Source organism: Akebia trifoliata, chromosome 9 (assembly GCF_017979445.1).
Source record: "Akebia trifoliata isolate Shusen 1 chromosome 9, ASM1797944v1, whole genome shotgun sequence".
In the NCBI taxonomy this organism is placed as follows: Eukaryota; Viridiplantae; Streptophyta; class Magnoliopsida; order Ranunculales; family Lardizabalaceae; genus Akebia; species Akebia trifoliata.
In genome coordinates, this window is record NC_141383.1 from 25,342,851 (window position 1) to 25,355,857 (window position 13,007).

Genomic DNA, 13,007 nt, shown 5'->3' on the forward strand with positions numbered 1-13,007 from the left:
AACTGTTTTTTTTTTTTTTTTTTTTTCTGTAAATTTAGACATGCTCCCTCTATGTTTTGGTTAATCTGAGATACCCTTGTATGTTTTCAAACTGATGACATACCCCTTGATTTAAGTCTTCCAAAAGAGAATCATTAAATGACCTAAATACCCTCATCTTCAACCTCAAACTAGAAATCCCTTGATTTTCTCTCTAAAATCAGTCATCTTTAAACTTATGGTAAATTTTTTTTACCGTTAAGATTATAACACCTTCGACATTAAAATCTTAATAATAAGATAAAAGAATTTTGCAGGAGTGACCTCAAGTAGGAACCTTACATCGCACTTCTTGACATGAGAGTGTATGGGAATCATAGATACTTTTCATCGAGATATCAATGAAAAAGCATCTTTAATTTCTATCCATTTTCACCTCAAGAAATGCGATATGAGACTCCAACCTAAGGTCATTTCAACATTATTTTAAGATAAAATCAATTATTTTCAACCTAAAAATTCAATCTAATTGAATTATATACTTAGGGTATGTTTGATTGCATGGAAAGTCACTTTCCATGGAATTTGAAATCCATGGAAAATTAGTTGTGGAAAATAGGTAGGGTTGGAAAATCAAATTCCATTGTTTGATTTCACTTTGATAAAATTATGGAAAAATATGAGAAAAAAGAATAGGAGAATGAGAAAGAAGATGAGAGAAGGGGGAGAGGAAGAAGAAGATGACAAGGAAGAGGGAGGGGGGACGATGTGGCGATGAAGGTGGCGGCGGCGACGATGGTGACGGCAACGGCAGCGGCGACGGTGGCGACGATGACGCGACGGACGTAAGTGAGGAAGATGGGGGGAGAACATGGTGGTGGTGGTGGCGGAGGAGGCGAGGGATGGAGAAGAAGGAGAAGAAGAAAAAGAAGAAGAAGAGAGAGAGAAGGTGGTCGAAGACGTAGCCGACAGGGACGTCGAGGTTAGTATAATGGTGGTGGTGGTAGGGAATAATTGAGGATGAAAAATATTGGTGGATTTCATTTTTCCACCCATATGGGTGGGAAAGTGAAATCCATGATTTAGTGGACTTTTTGAATGGGGTGGAAAATGAATTTCCATTTCCATGTGTAATCAAACACTTGAAAAATGTCATTTTTCATGAAAATTGATTTTCCACCCTATTTTCCATGTGCAATCAAACATTACCCTTAAAAGAAATGAGATAGAATAGAAGACAAACCTAATTTTGTATAGAAAAATGAAGGTGTTTATTTTTTAATTTTTTTTAATCATGTTAAGGTGGATTAAAAAATGATGAACGATTAAAAATAGAATAAAAATGATTTTTCTTAAAGGTTGAAGAGCACGGAGATGATAGGATTTTAGGACAAAAGCAAGGATTTTTTTATTAACAGTTTTGTAGACAATTAATTCTTTGAAAATAGAAAGAAACAAAAATATAAGAGATTTTCTAGAAGAATTTAAGGATAAGGGCATTTAGGTAGTTTACTTTATCACTTTGAAAACACAGGGGTACAACGAATGTTGAACAAAACGTGGAGGGGGGTGTATATAGATCACCCAACTTTTTATAGGGGTTTTTTACAAAATAAAAAAAACGCGAGCTCATATGCGCAATTCATACCTCAGAGTCAGGTAAATGGTTTGAACCTTTTTCAACCTTTAACGCAGATTCGATCATTGCTCAAACGAAGTAGATGGCACTTTGATTTATAAACTATTTATATTTATTAGTACTTAAACGATGTGGGACTATCTTACACCTCCACTTTGGTTGGGTTAATTAGAAACCCAAGAAATTCCTGGACAATGGAACAACACTTTCGATTCTAAGTCACGCAAACACAACATCTAAATCTAATAGCATGGTTTGGTGTGTTATAAAAAGAAAGTTGGATTTTATTGATCACTCAATCATGAATTGCCTTCCATTTGTCACCATAGGATCGAAATCATATCTCACTCTTTAGTCTCTCCCCTCCAAAATGATATAAATAAGTATAATGATGAATGCAAGTGGTTTGGTACGTGATTGATGTGGCAAGGGCTCAGAACCACACATCTTTTCTTGTGTATCCCGATGCATGGTTCTATGCCTTTACCACGTCAGCCACGTATCCAACAGTATACCAAGACCGCATGGACTCATCAAGACTCTATAAATAATCATGGCGGAAAACTAAATAGAGACGAGGGTCATGCCCTAAAAAAAAATTCAAAAAAATCCTTTTTATATATTTAACCCATATGTTACAAACAAGTGCCGAAGTGTAGAACTACATGTATGGTGTGTGGCCCTCACAAAATATTTTGTATGTAAAAACACGAGGATAAAAAATGAGTTCGACTAGTCTTATTAAGTTAATAAGGATTTCACTCTTACTAAGGGTCTCTGGGCTCACCTTATGACATACAAAAACATGATCTGGATCTTGCGTTTTTCCCTTTTGGGCCCCCCATGTGTTCTTTCTTCTATTCAATGTGGAACTAAACCAAACATAAGAGAAGCACCAAAACTTCAATTATAAAAAGTACAAAAAGCAAAGAGAAAGAACAAAATGAAGTTGGGTTTTTATCCAAGAGTTGTTACTCAAAGAATAAAAGGGTTTTCTAATTCATCCTTTAAATTCCAACAAGTTTCACATCCAATGATCCAAATGTAGCAAAGTAAATGATTCCATCTTTTATAAATTCTAATACGCTTCGAATTTATTCAATAATAGAAACATTTTCCTAATTAACTTAGTAAGATTTTAAGTTTTACTGAAAGTCATTTTACTCAAATGAAATACCACATCAACAATCCAACACCATAATATTTCTAAGTTTCTTCCAAAAAGTTAGATCCTAAATAATAATAAAAAATTAAAACAAATTCTTTTGAACTTGATCGAAGGTTTTGAAAATGGACAGTCACTGAACTTCAACATAACTCCTAAACTTAAAATTGAAATTCGACATGAAAATTATTATTAATTTTTCTTTTGAAATTTTTTTCTTATATTGGTAGAATAAATCATAACATTTGAATGCTCTATAAATGGTCAAAGATTTTCTTCCTCAAGCTTACATGTATTTGTGTCAGGAAATCATTTTTTTTTTCTAAAGTACTATCACCCTTGACAAAATTCCTCAAGAACATATTGACATTACTTAAATCATCATCGAACCTTACAGGCCATCATCATGTAAACCTTAAAAGCTTATCCGATCATTGCTCAAAGTTCAAAGTTGGCACTTTGATTTCTAAATCATTTATTTTGTTTGTACTTAGAGATGAGACTGTCATCTTTTTCGGTAGAAAAATCAAAGATTTTTTTGTTTTTTGTTTTTTTAATCTGAGGTTAAGGTGAATTCGAAATACGATGAACGTTGATGAATAGAATATAAATAATTTCTCATGGAGGTTGAAGAGCTCAAAGATGATAGAATGTTGGGAGAAAATTAAGGATTTTCGATTAACAACTTTATAGGCAACACATTTTTTAAAATAATTGAAGAAAAAGGTAAAAGAGATTTCCAACAAGAAGTTGATGATAAGGGCATTTAAGTAGTTTACTTTAACAAAATGAACAAATGTGAGCTCATATGCGTAATTTTATACCTGAGAATCAGATAAAAAGAAAGTTTGACAAAATTCCTCAAGGACATGCTGTCACTATTGAAATAAAATTTGAGTTATTCTCTCTCGAGACCCCTTGATTTAGGTCTTCTATGAGAGAGTAATTAAATGACCTAAATATAGGGCTTAAAATGGGTTGGATTCAAGTCGGATATGAGTATATCCATATTCATAACTAGATTTCTTTATCTGGATCCAACCCCGTATCTGAATTCAATTAGGATCCTACTAAATAAATCATATCCAAATCTTTTCTTTATTTCACATAGGTTGGATAAGATAATTTCAGATCGTTCAACCTTTTTTACTTAGATACTTATTTGTTAATTGCTATGTTATTCTCTTTTACCATTATAATTATTTTATTTTCTAAGAATTTACGTTATATTAAAATGGGAAATATTCAGCACCAAACATTTTGGCAAAACATATTTCAAAACATGGTTAGAAGTTTTGGAATGGGCTGATTTTTGGTGAAGATGATCTCTATGGTGAGGAGATCATCATCACAAAAAATCAGCCCATTCCAAAACTTCTAACCCCATCAAAATTGGTTTATTAATAATGGACGGTCCACGATTTTTCAACTTGTAAACAAGGGGTTAGAAGTTTTGGAATAGGCTCATTTTTGGTGAAGATGATCTCCTCACCATAGAGATCATCCTCACCAAAAATTAGCCCATTCCAAAACTTCTAACCCATGTAGGACTAAAATGGTTGGCTAAAATGTTTGGTGTTGTACGGGACCCTATCAAAATAGTAGAAGATGATATTTTGAAAAACTTAAAAAATATAATTTTCGAAGCAATATATAATTTAGATCTAGGCGGATATATGAATTGATGCATATTCAACTCGGATCGTGGGACATCAAAATCATATTCGACCCATTTTTTTATTTGGGATCTACTATAAGGGATCCAAACTCGCTAAATTCTGATTTCAGCTCACTTTACCCTCAAGTAAGAAATCCCTTGATTTTCTCCCCAAAACTAATCATCTTCAACCTCGTGGTAACAAATTTTTACCCTCAAGATTATATTACTTTCAATATTTAAACCTAAATAACGATTTTTGGAGAAGTACAATGACGATTTTTTTAAAATTAGCCATCTTCAAGTTAAAAATTCTACCAACTTCTACTACGAACTTGAAAAATTGATAGGATTGAAGATGAAGATTAATTTTAGGTAGAAAAATTGAGGGATTTTTTATTTATTCACCAAAGGTTAAGGTGAAGTAGAAAATAATGGATGATGATGAACAGATAAAAAAAGCTTTTTGATAAAGGTTGAAGAACTCGAAGATGATAGAATTTTGGACAAAAAATCAAGTTTTTTAGTTAACAGCTTTGTAGATGAAAAAAGATTTAGAAAAAAAAAGTTAAAAGAGATTTTTCTCAAGAATTTGAAGATGAGGGCATTTAGGTAATTTACTCTCTCAACTAACAACCTTAGGGTTTGAAAACCTAGGGTATCCAAAATGTGGAGGGTATATCTATATGACCCAAAATTTTGGAGGGGTATTTCCAAATTATATGTGAATAGACAAAAAATAAAAGAGAGCTCATATGCGTAATTTGTACCTGAGAATCAGATACGTTGGTTTGACCTTTGTAAACCTTGAACGCTGTTAGATCATTGCTCGTAACATTTCCTTAGCGCTTTGGTTTATAAATTATTTATTTTATATCTATTTAAACGATGTGGGACTATCTGTTCCACTATTCCGATACTAGAGGTGAGACCTCTATCATTTTTTATCATTCTCTAATAACATGGTTTGGTGTGTTTTAAGAAAAAAGTTAGATTTGATTGATCATCCAATCATGATTCATGAATCGCATTTTGTTTATATGAAGTAGTTACTCAAGTTGAATCATTCCAACATTTGAATGCTTTTTCAATGGTTACAGATTTTCCACCTCAAATTTCATGAATTTGTGTTAGAAAATCATATTTTTTCTAAATTACCACCACCCATTTGTCAAAATTCCTCAAAGGGTATGTTGTCACTACTGACATCAAATTTAAATTCTTCTCTATCGAAACCAATTCATATCTGGCGCTTTCGACATCTCCCGCAATGTCTCTACTCCACAACGCAGCCTACGCAACCATCACCCAATTTTCAAGAGCTATGTCATATCGTCTCAAGCGGCATTGGTGGTCTAGATGACTTGGAAACAAGTCTTGATCAATCCACAGCTTCAATCACTTCTACTCTTGTAACCCAAATCATAGATTCTTGCAAAACTCATGTACCCACTAGGAGGCTCCTCAGATTCTTCGTGTGGTCTCGAAAAAACCTGAAATATACATTAGGGGACGACACTCTCAATTATGCAATCCGGGTGTTCGCCGAAAAAAAGGATCTCGTCGCATTGACTATATTGATTTCCGAACTCCGAAAGGAGGGTCGGACAATGGAGACCGAAACCTTTAGTATTGTTGCCGAGACATTAATAAAATTGGGGAGAGAAGATGAAGCAATAGGGCTTTTCAAGAATTTGGAGAAGTTCAAGTGTCCGACAAATAGAATTACTGTAACAGCCATTGTTCATGCTCTTTGTGCAAAAGGGCATGCAAGAAAAGCTGAAGGAGTTGTTTGGCACCATAAAAATGAGATCTTTAGTGTTGAGCCTTGCATTAATAAGAGTCTTCTTCATGGATGGTGTGTCCATGGAAATGTGAAGGAAGCTCGTAGAATTCTCAACGACATGAAGATGTCGGTAGTTGCACCAGACCTGTTTTGCTATAACACATTTCTAAGGTGCCTGTGCAAGAGAAACCTGAAATTCAATCCCTCTGCGCTTGTTCCCGAAACTTCTAATTTGATGATGGAGATGAGGTCTAATGGTATTTGTCCAAATACTGTTAGTTTCAATATCTTGCTATCTTGTTTGGGTAAGACGAGAAGAGTGAAGGAAGCATATCAAACACTCTATTCAATGAAGAATTCGGGTGGTTGTCCCGATTGGGTCAGTTATTATCTTGTTGTGAGAGTTTTGTATTTGACGGGGAGGTTTGGTAGAGGTAATCGTGTCGTGGACGAGATGATTGAAGATGGGTTGAGGCCGGAACCGAGGTTTTACCATGACTTGATTGGTGTTCTCTGTGGAGTTGAGAGGGTGGGCTATGGTCTTGAGCTGTTTGAGCGAATGAAGAAGAGTTGCATAGGGGACTATGGGCCAGTGTATGACATGTTGATACCGAAACTTTGTAGAGGAGGAGAGTTTGAAAAAGGAAGACAGCTTTGGGATGAGGCGATGGATCAGGGTATCGTTCTTCAATGCTCAAGCAATTTGTTGGATTCATCGATCACTGACGTATTTAAGCCAACAAAGAAAGTGGACGAAGTGAGCGTGGCGAGAACAATGCCGAAGATTAAGAATAAGAAGACAAAGAAGAAAAAAAAAAAAGAGTAACGCTTTGGAGAATTAATTTGCTAAGTGTTGAAGTTAAACAATGGTAATTTACTATCCTGTTTGTAGCCTGTGTGTTTTCTAGTTTTAGAAAGTTTAAAATCTAATACAGTTATTTTTGGGATATTTTTGGACTGGACAATATGATGAACACCATTGGGATCACTGTTATTTTGGTGAATATAATTTGAGATACCCGTGTTTTCACTCAGTGAACTTTGATGGCTTGTCATCCTCATCATCAACTGTTGCTGCTGGCTCTTGAACAAGAGGCCCAGTAAGTAAAACCTCCATCCCCAATAGGGAAGACAAGATATCTACATACTTGCCTTCGATTTCTCTAAAGGACTTAATAAAGAAAATCCTTGAAGAATGATCAACGTTCATATCGTTCCTTCTAATCGACTGCATGATCTTAGATTCTTGTTGAGGAAGATAGATGGCTGGAAATGGGAATTGGACACCTGGGTTTTTAACGACATGATTAAAGAAGGAACCAGTGGTTGCACCAAAACTTGAAAAACCAATGGCTGGAATGTTATGGGCAGAAGCAGCAGCATGACCCCAATTTTGCATAACATCGTAGATTAACGAATCAGGGTTTAGGAGTTTTAAGAGATTGAAGAAGGAATGTTGTGAGTCGTCAAAGACTTTAAAGAGGGCTGGCATGAGATGGGGTAGGAGTGATTTGGTAGTGTGGTAGTGAGGTGGGAGGTCTGGTGTTGAAGAAAGATGGAAGATAAATTGAACACAGATATACGTAGAAGTTTCTATGTATGAACTTCTTGGTTAGCTCTAAAAAAAGGAGATATGTGACCATGAGCCAACCATGGCAACATTACAACATGGAGCCTTCTTTGTTATTCTCCATGAAACCACTATGATCACTCTCTCTCTCTCTCTCCGAGGTTATTTGATTTGCTTTTTGTGGTCGTGAGGGAGATAGATATAGAAGAAAGGGTTTTTGAGTGATATTTAGTTATTCAGGCTCCTAACTTTGGAGTTCAAGCCTCATCTCTTATGAATTGACATTTTACCCTTACACCTTACCAAAAGATCAAAATATCCCTCAATCTTATTAGGTTTCTCTTGAGATTGTTACTTAAACCTGAAATATAGTATGTAGCAGATGGTACGGACAATTTTAGACAAAATTTCTCATTGAAACTTATTTCGTCATTTTTACACACATCATCCTTGTTCATGAAACTTTAGTTGTAGATATTTTGCTCTCTTTCATTTTTACACCTTTAAACTATTAGTATATTGATCGTCCCTCCATTTTTACATGACTAACATCAATGAAGCTCCATTTTTACGTAACGAAACTTCTGGTATTAGCTCCAACCTTCATACTTTACATCCATTTGTCTCATCATCCTCTAGTAAAAAATGTAAAAATAAATAAGATTGCAATACACATTACATCTCAATATGGCACAATGATATACACATGACGAAAGTCTGATATTATTAGATCATACATTGCATTATAAATAAATTACGCTACGATACAAAGGTATTACACTTTGTTTCTAAGACACTTTCCCATTTTTTAATTAAATCATCTTCTTCTTCTTCTTCGTATCTATGTTTTCAATCTTCTTCTGAAACCTCTTCTCCGTCTAAAATCTTTTTCTCCATCTTCATCTTCATCTTCTTCAACAATACGTTGAAAGCTTAAGTGAAAATGACAGTGAGGTAAGAGAAATATATTATATTATGAAAAAATGCAATAATTTCCCTTTTTTATTGATCCATGTCTTTCTTACATAATTACAAATCAAATCATCGAGAAGAATTTTCTCAAGTTCCTGAGGAATAATAAATTCATCCTCTAGAACAAAAAAATCTCATTTCTAAATGATCCAAGATGTGCTGAGAAATCCGCTGCTCTATTTGTTTCTCTCCAAGAAAATTCAAAAACACAGGATTCAAACTTCTCCTAATAACTGTATCTCCTTGACTTGATCTGCATATTTCCAAGAACCAGAAATTTCCTTGTTTATGCCATAAAGAGAATTTAAATTTAAAATAATTTTCTGCATTTCCTTTCTTCTTGCAAAATTTAGCACTTCCGCAATGGCTTGAATTGCAATTACAATAATGTCATCCGCGTCTATATGAGGCCAACCCGCAAATTGAAATTTTCCAGACAACAAAAAATAAACATTTTACTTGGTAAGTAGAGACATGCATATATTATAGGATTAAACAGGTCATGTATTATGTAATTACATGTGTACAATAAGGACATTTTCTTCCAACACAGGGAACATAGACACCAGAAACCAAACCAAGTTTCAAACACAAAACAACGACGAACAAGGACATAAAAAACCAAGCGTCAAACATAAAACAACATGACCGAGTGGTGATCTTCCTCTCACCTGAGAAAATGGTGGATGGAGAAAGTTCATATATAGTTAATTGCTAAGATCAACAATCTTCATCAACTCATCGTATACCGTGAACTTATGACTCTGTCTGAGCCTTACTTTTTGGCCTGCAAAATAGAAAACAAGAGAAACTTAGTCCCAATGCAAATAACAGATAGTTGGAGAGGGAAAATTATGGGCTGCAAGGTAGGATATAATATTTATAATGTTAAAAAATGGGAAAAATGAAAATTTCAAGTTATTTCATGATGTGTGATAAATTTGGGGTTCCAACTCAAAACCAATTGACAACAAGTGGAGAGGCCCAGGAGTTTATAACGAGAGAGACACAGCAATGAATGACCGATGTGGGACTCAACTCAACAACATGTGTTTCTTTCTCTCGATACCATTTTTATGGTATCCCAAGGATTTGGTGTTGGCTAAACAAAATCATATTCCTCCATTCAATTATGTCCAAAGCAATGTCTTCTGTTATAGAAAAACTAAAATAAACATACAAAATTACCCAAAGAAAGAAATAAGATTTTTCCATCCCTAAATAAAACCATGAGGAATCTCAAATAATAAATTAGCATAAAGCCCATCCTTCCTGATGAAAAGAAATTTGGTATGGAGAAACTTACATGAATGATTAGGCCTCACCTCATAATGGTCAGAATCAAAAGACATGTCAAAATTGTGGGTTACAAGGCGGGAACCTTTCGTTGAGGGCAACAAGCCATCCACCCCATATTTCCTCTCAAATGACAAGGTCTTATAACTCCACATTGGGAGAGAAAAACCTCAAGATAACATGATTTTACTCTCACACTAGAAGACTAAGAATGGAATGCCACACTTCCATGTGAAAAAAAACATAAAAATGTTTCATACCTTACTTATCAAGTATAGTAATAATAAATAAAGAGTTGTGATAATCTGATGCCCCCCTCTGACATATGCCCCCATCACAGAACTGTAGATCATTTCCCTTGGGATACACCAGAAAAGATTTATGGTTCTGTGTATCCCAAGGAAAATGATCTGTGACCGGGGAGCGTATGTCAGAGTAAGGGTGTCAATGGATAGTCGAAATCCGAATTCGAATTCGAAAAATCGGATATTATCCGAAAATTTCGGATATCGGATTCGGATTCGGATGTCATTCTAACATTCGAATGAGTTTCGGATACGAATTCGGATATCGCAATATCCGATTCGATAATATCCGCTCCGATAATATCCGCTCCGGAACACTACATATCATTATTTATGTTTTACAACAAAACGTTTATATATGTACATATATATGTGTTATTATTCGGTTATAACAACGAAAATTGATTTTTAAAACTTCGTCTTCTCTATCTAACCCACTTTAATGGCTAAAGCCGTAAACAACCAGACGACACGACGGTTTCGATCGAACTTCGACAACTATCTTCTCCGGCCGGCGAGCATCAGGTATGTATTCTCTCTCTCTCTCTCTCCGATCTGAACCGGTCGGAGTGATTTTTCGGATAAATCTGTGGGTTTCGTCGTTTCAACTATGCAAACTCCGACAAGTCTTCCCCGGCCGGCGAGCATGCAGGTACATACTCTCTCTCTCTCTCTCTCTCTCTCTCTCTCTCTCTCTCTCTCTCTCTCTCCGATCTGAACTGGTCGGAGTGATTGTTCGGACAAATCTGTGGGTTTCGTCGGATTTTTTATCGAATCGGATGTTATCGGATATCCGATATATTTTTCGGATTCGAATTCGAATGTTTGTTAGGGATATCCGATCGGATTCGAATTCGAATTCGGATAGTGTTTTATATTTTCGGATTCGAATTCGGATATAGTACTATCCGATCGGATAGCTATCCGTTGACAGCCCTATGTTAGAGGGGGCGTCAAAAAATCATTTTTCATAAATAAATACTGCACATACCTTGCTAATGAGCTTCTCAAATGCGTCCGGCCCATTCTTTTCTATGTATTTCTCCGCAGCCGTTAGGATGTCTTCTGGCTTATTCAAGCCGTCCTTCTTCCCCCATGGGACATACCGGACGTTAGATGTTTGTGGGTTCACAAACATTGGTCTAACAAAATGCTCATAGACGTATGCAGCTCCACTGAAGTAAGGTAGCACCAACCAGCACATAGCAATCAGCTTTGCATAAGACCAAAAGGGGAGCCTTTGTAAAGATGAAAAAATAAAAAACGAAAAATGTCAAAGTGAAGCAAGTAAATTGCACTAATTTATATACATCAATATTATTGTAGCAAATCAAGATTTATCTTTAATCTTTTTGTGCAATTAAAGGATTAAGGAACTTAAGTTATTGCCAACTAATAAAGAAAAATCAAGGAAAATCTTAAAAAGATATTGTGAATTTCGTTGTCGGGCAATTTACCATTCAATGACCTTTGCAAAAGTAAGCTCGAAGAGGGTGATCACGGAATATAAAACCCAATATGTTAGCCATTGCTGATCATCAAGAGGAGACTTACTCTCTATTGCTTGGATTGAGGCATATCTGTCAATAACCCAAACAAGAAGAATCATAATTTCAATTTATTAGTATATTAAAAGCAACTAAGAATGAAAAATAAGTTTATTACTTAAAAAAAAAAAAAAAAAGTGAGAATGAAATTTTAAAAACACTTATTTCAAAACATTTGTAAAACACAATTCCCTCATGCATGTCCTTAATCCTTCCTCTTTTCTCTGAACTTTTCTAAATAAAATCATTAAAATTTTAGAAAAATCACAATTTTTTATAATAAAAAATACCCATTTTAGAAATTTCAATTAAACAAACTTAATAAAAAATAAAAAAAAATTCAGCATAATTTTACCAAAATTCAATATGATCCAACAACAGCACAAGTAAAATTAAAACAAAAAATTTAGAGCATCAAATAATATGGATGAAATAAACCAAAAAAACAACTGAATTTTGAGCCAAATATAGTTACAAAATAAAATAAAAATACTTACAGGGGATAAACCAGAGTTACCACAGGCCTGAATATCAATCAAACACAAAGAATCAAAATTAAAATTAATTCAAATATAAAGCCATGATACAGAAAGACTATCAACTTTCATACAAAAAGAAAGAACAAAAAACACAAATTTATGCACAAAAAAAAAAAATCTAAAAGTAGGCAAACATACCCAGCAAGAACATCGAAGTTAGCAACCAACACCTTGAAAAAATCACTTGTACCCATGTCTTTAATTTTCTCTTTCTCTGCTGTACTTCTTCAGAACCAATATTCGCAGAGCCGATGAAGATGATCCTCTGTTTCTCTTCTTTAGATATTTTCCACCAAAATGGAAGAGAGAGAAAGGTAGGAAGAAGAGTTCGTTGGGTTATATAGTTGCCGACCTCCTACACTGAGACAGTAAAACATCTGGCACGTGTCACTCACGTGACGACATAGTTGGTTTTGTGAGTGGGTGAATAATAATCTTAGTTCCAGATGTCCATTGATGCAGAAAAGCATATTATAAATCCAGGATGAGAATCCACGTGGCGCTTAAATATTAGCTTTTGATTTTTTGGTTAATTTTTTTAAAATATAATAT

General features: G+C 34.7%; 2 protein-coding genes across 3 annotated transcripts; one reads left to right on the top strand and one right to left on the bottom strand.

Moving 5' to 3' along the window:
- Nucleotides 1–5,191: 5,191 nt before the first annotated feature.
- On the top strand, nt 5,192–7,256 carry LOC147394987 (pentatricopeptide repeat-containing protein At5g61370, mitochondrial-like). Its single transcript, XM_086453759.1, has one exon. It carries the CDS (start codon nt 5,520–5,522, stop codon nt 7,050–7,052), a length of 1,533 nt encoding a protein of 510 aa, XP_086309885.1. The 5' UTR covers nt 5,192–5,519; the 3' UTR covers nt 7,053–7,256.
- A 1,995-nt stretch (nt 7,257–9,251) lies between these two features.
- On the bottom strand, nt 9,252–12,791 carry LOC147394988 (HVA22-like protein a). Of its 2 annotated transcripts, none has more exons than XM_086453761.1 (5): nt 12,594–12,791; nt 12,414–12,440; nt 11,827–11,949; nt 11,361–11,544; nt 9,252–9,555 (listed from the first exon to the last, which is right to left on the bottom strand). In XM_086453761.1, exons 1-5 carry the CDS (start codon nt 12,647–12,649, stop codon nt 9,544–9,546), a joined length of 402 nt encoding a protein of 133 aa, XP_086309887.1. In that variant the 5' UTR covers nt 12,650–12,791; the 3' UTR covers nt 9,252–9,543. The 2 variants fall into 2 exon arrangements, with proteins under 2 accessions (XP_086309887.1, XP_086309886.1); XM_086453760.1 differs by having other exon boundaries at nt 11,361–11,607; nt 12,594–12,778.
- Between the last annotated feature and the right edge of the window lie 216 nt (nt 12,792–13,007).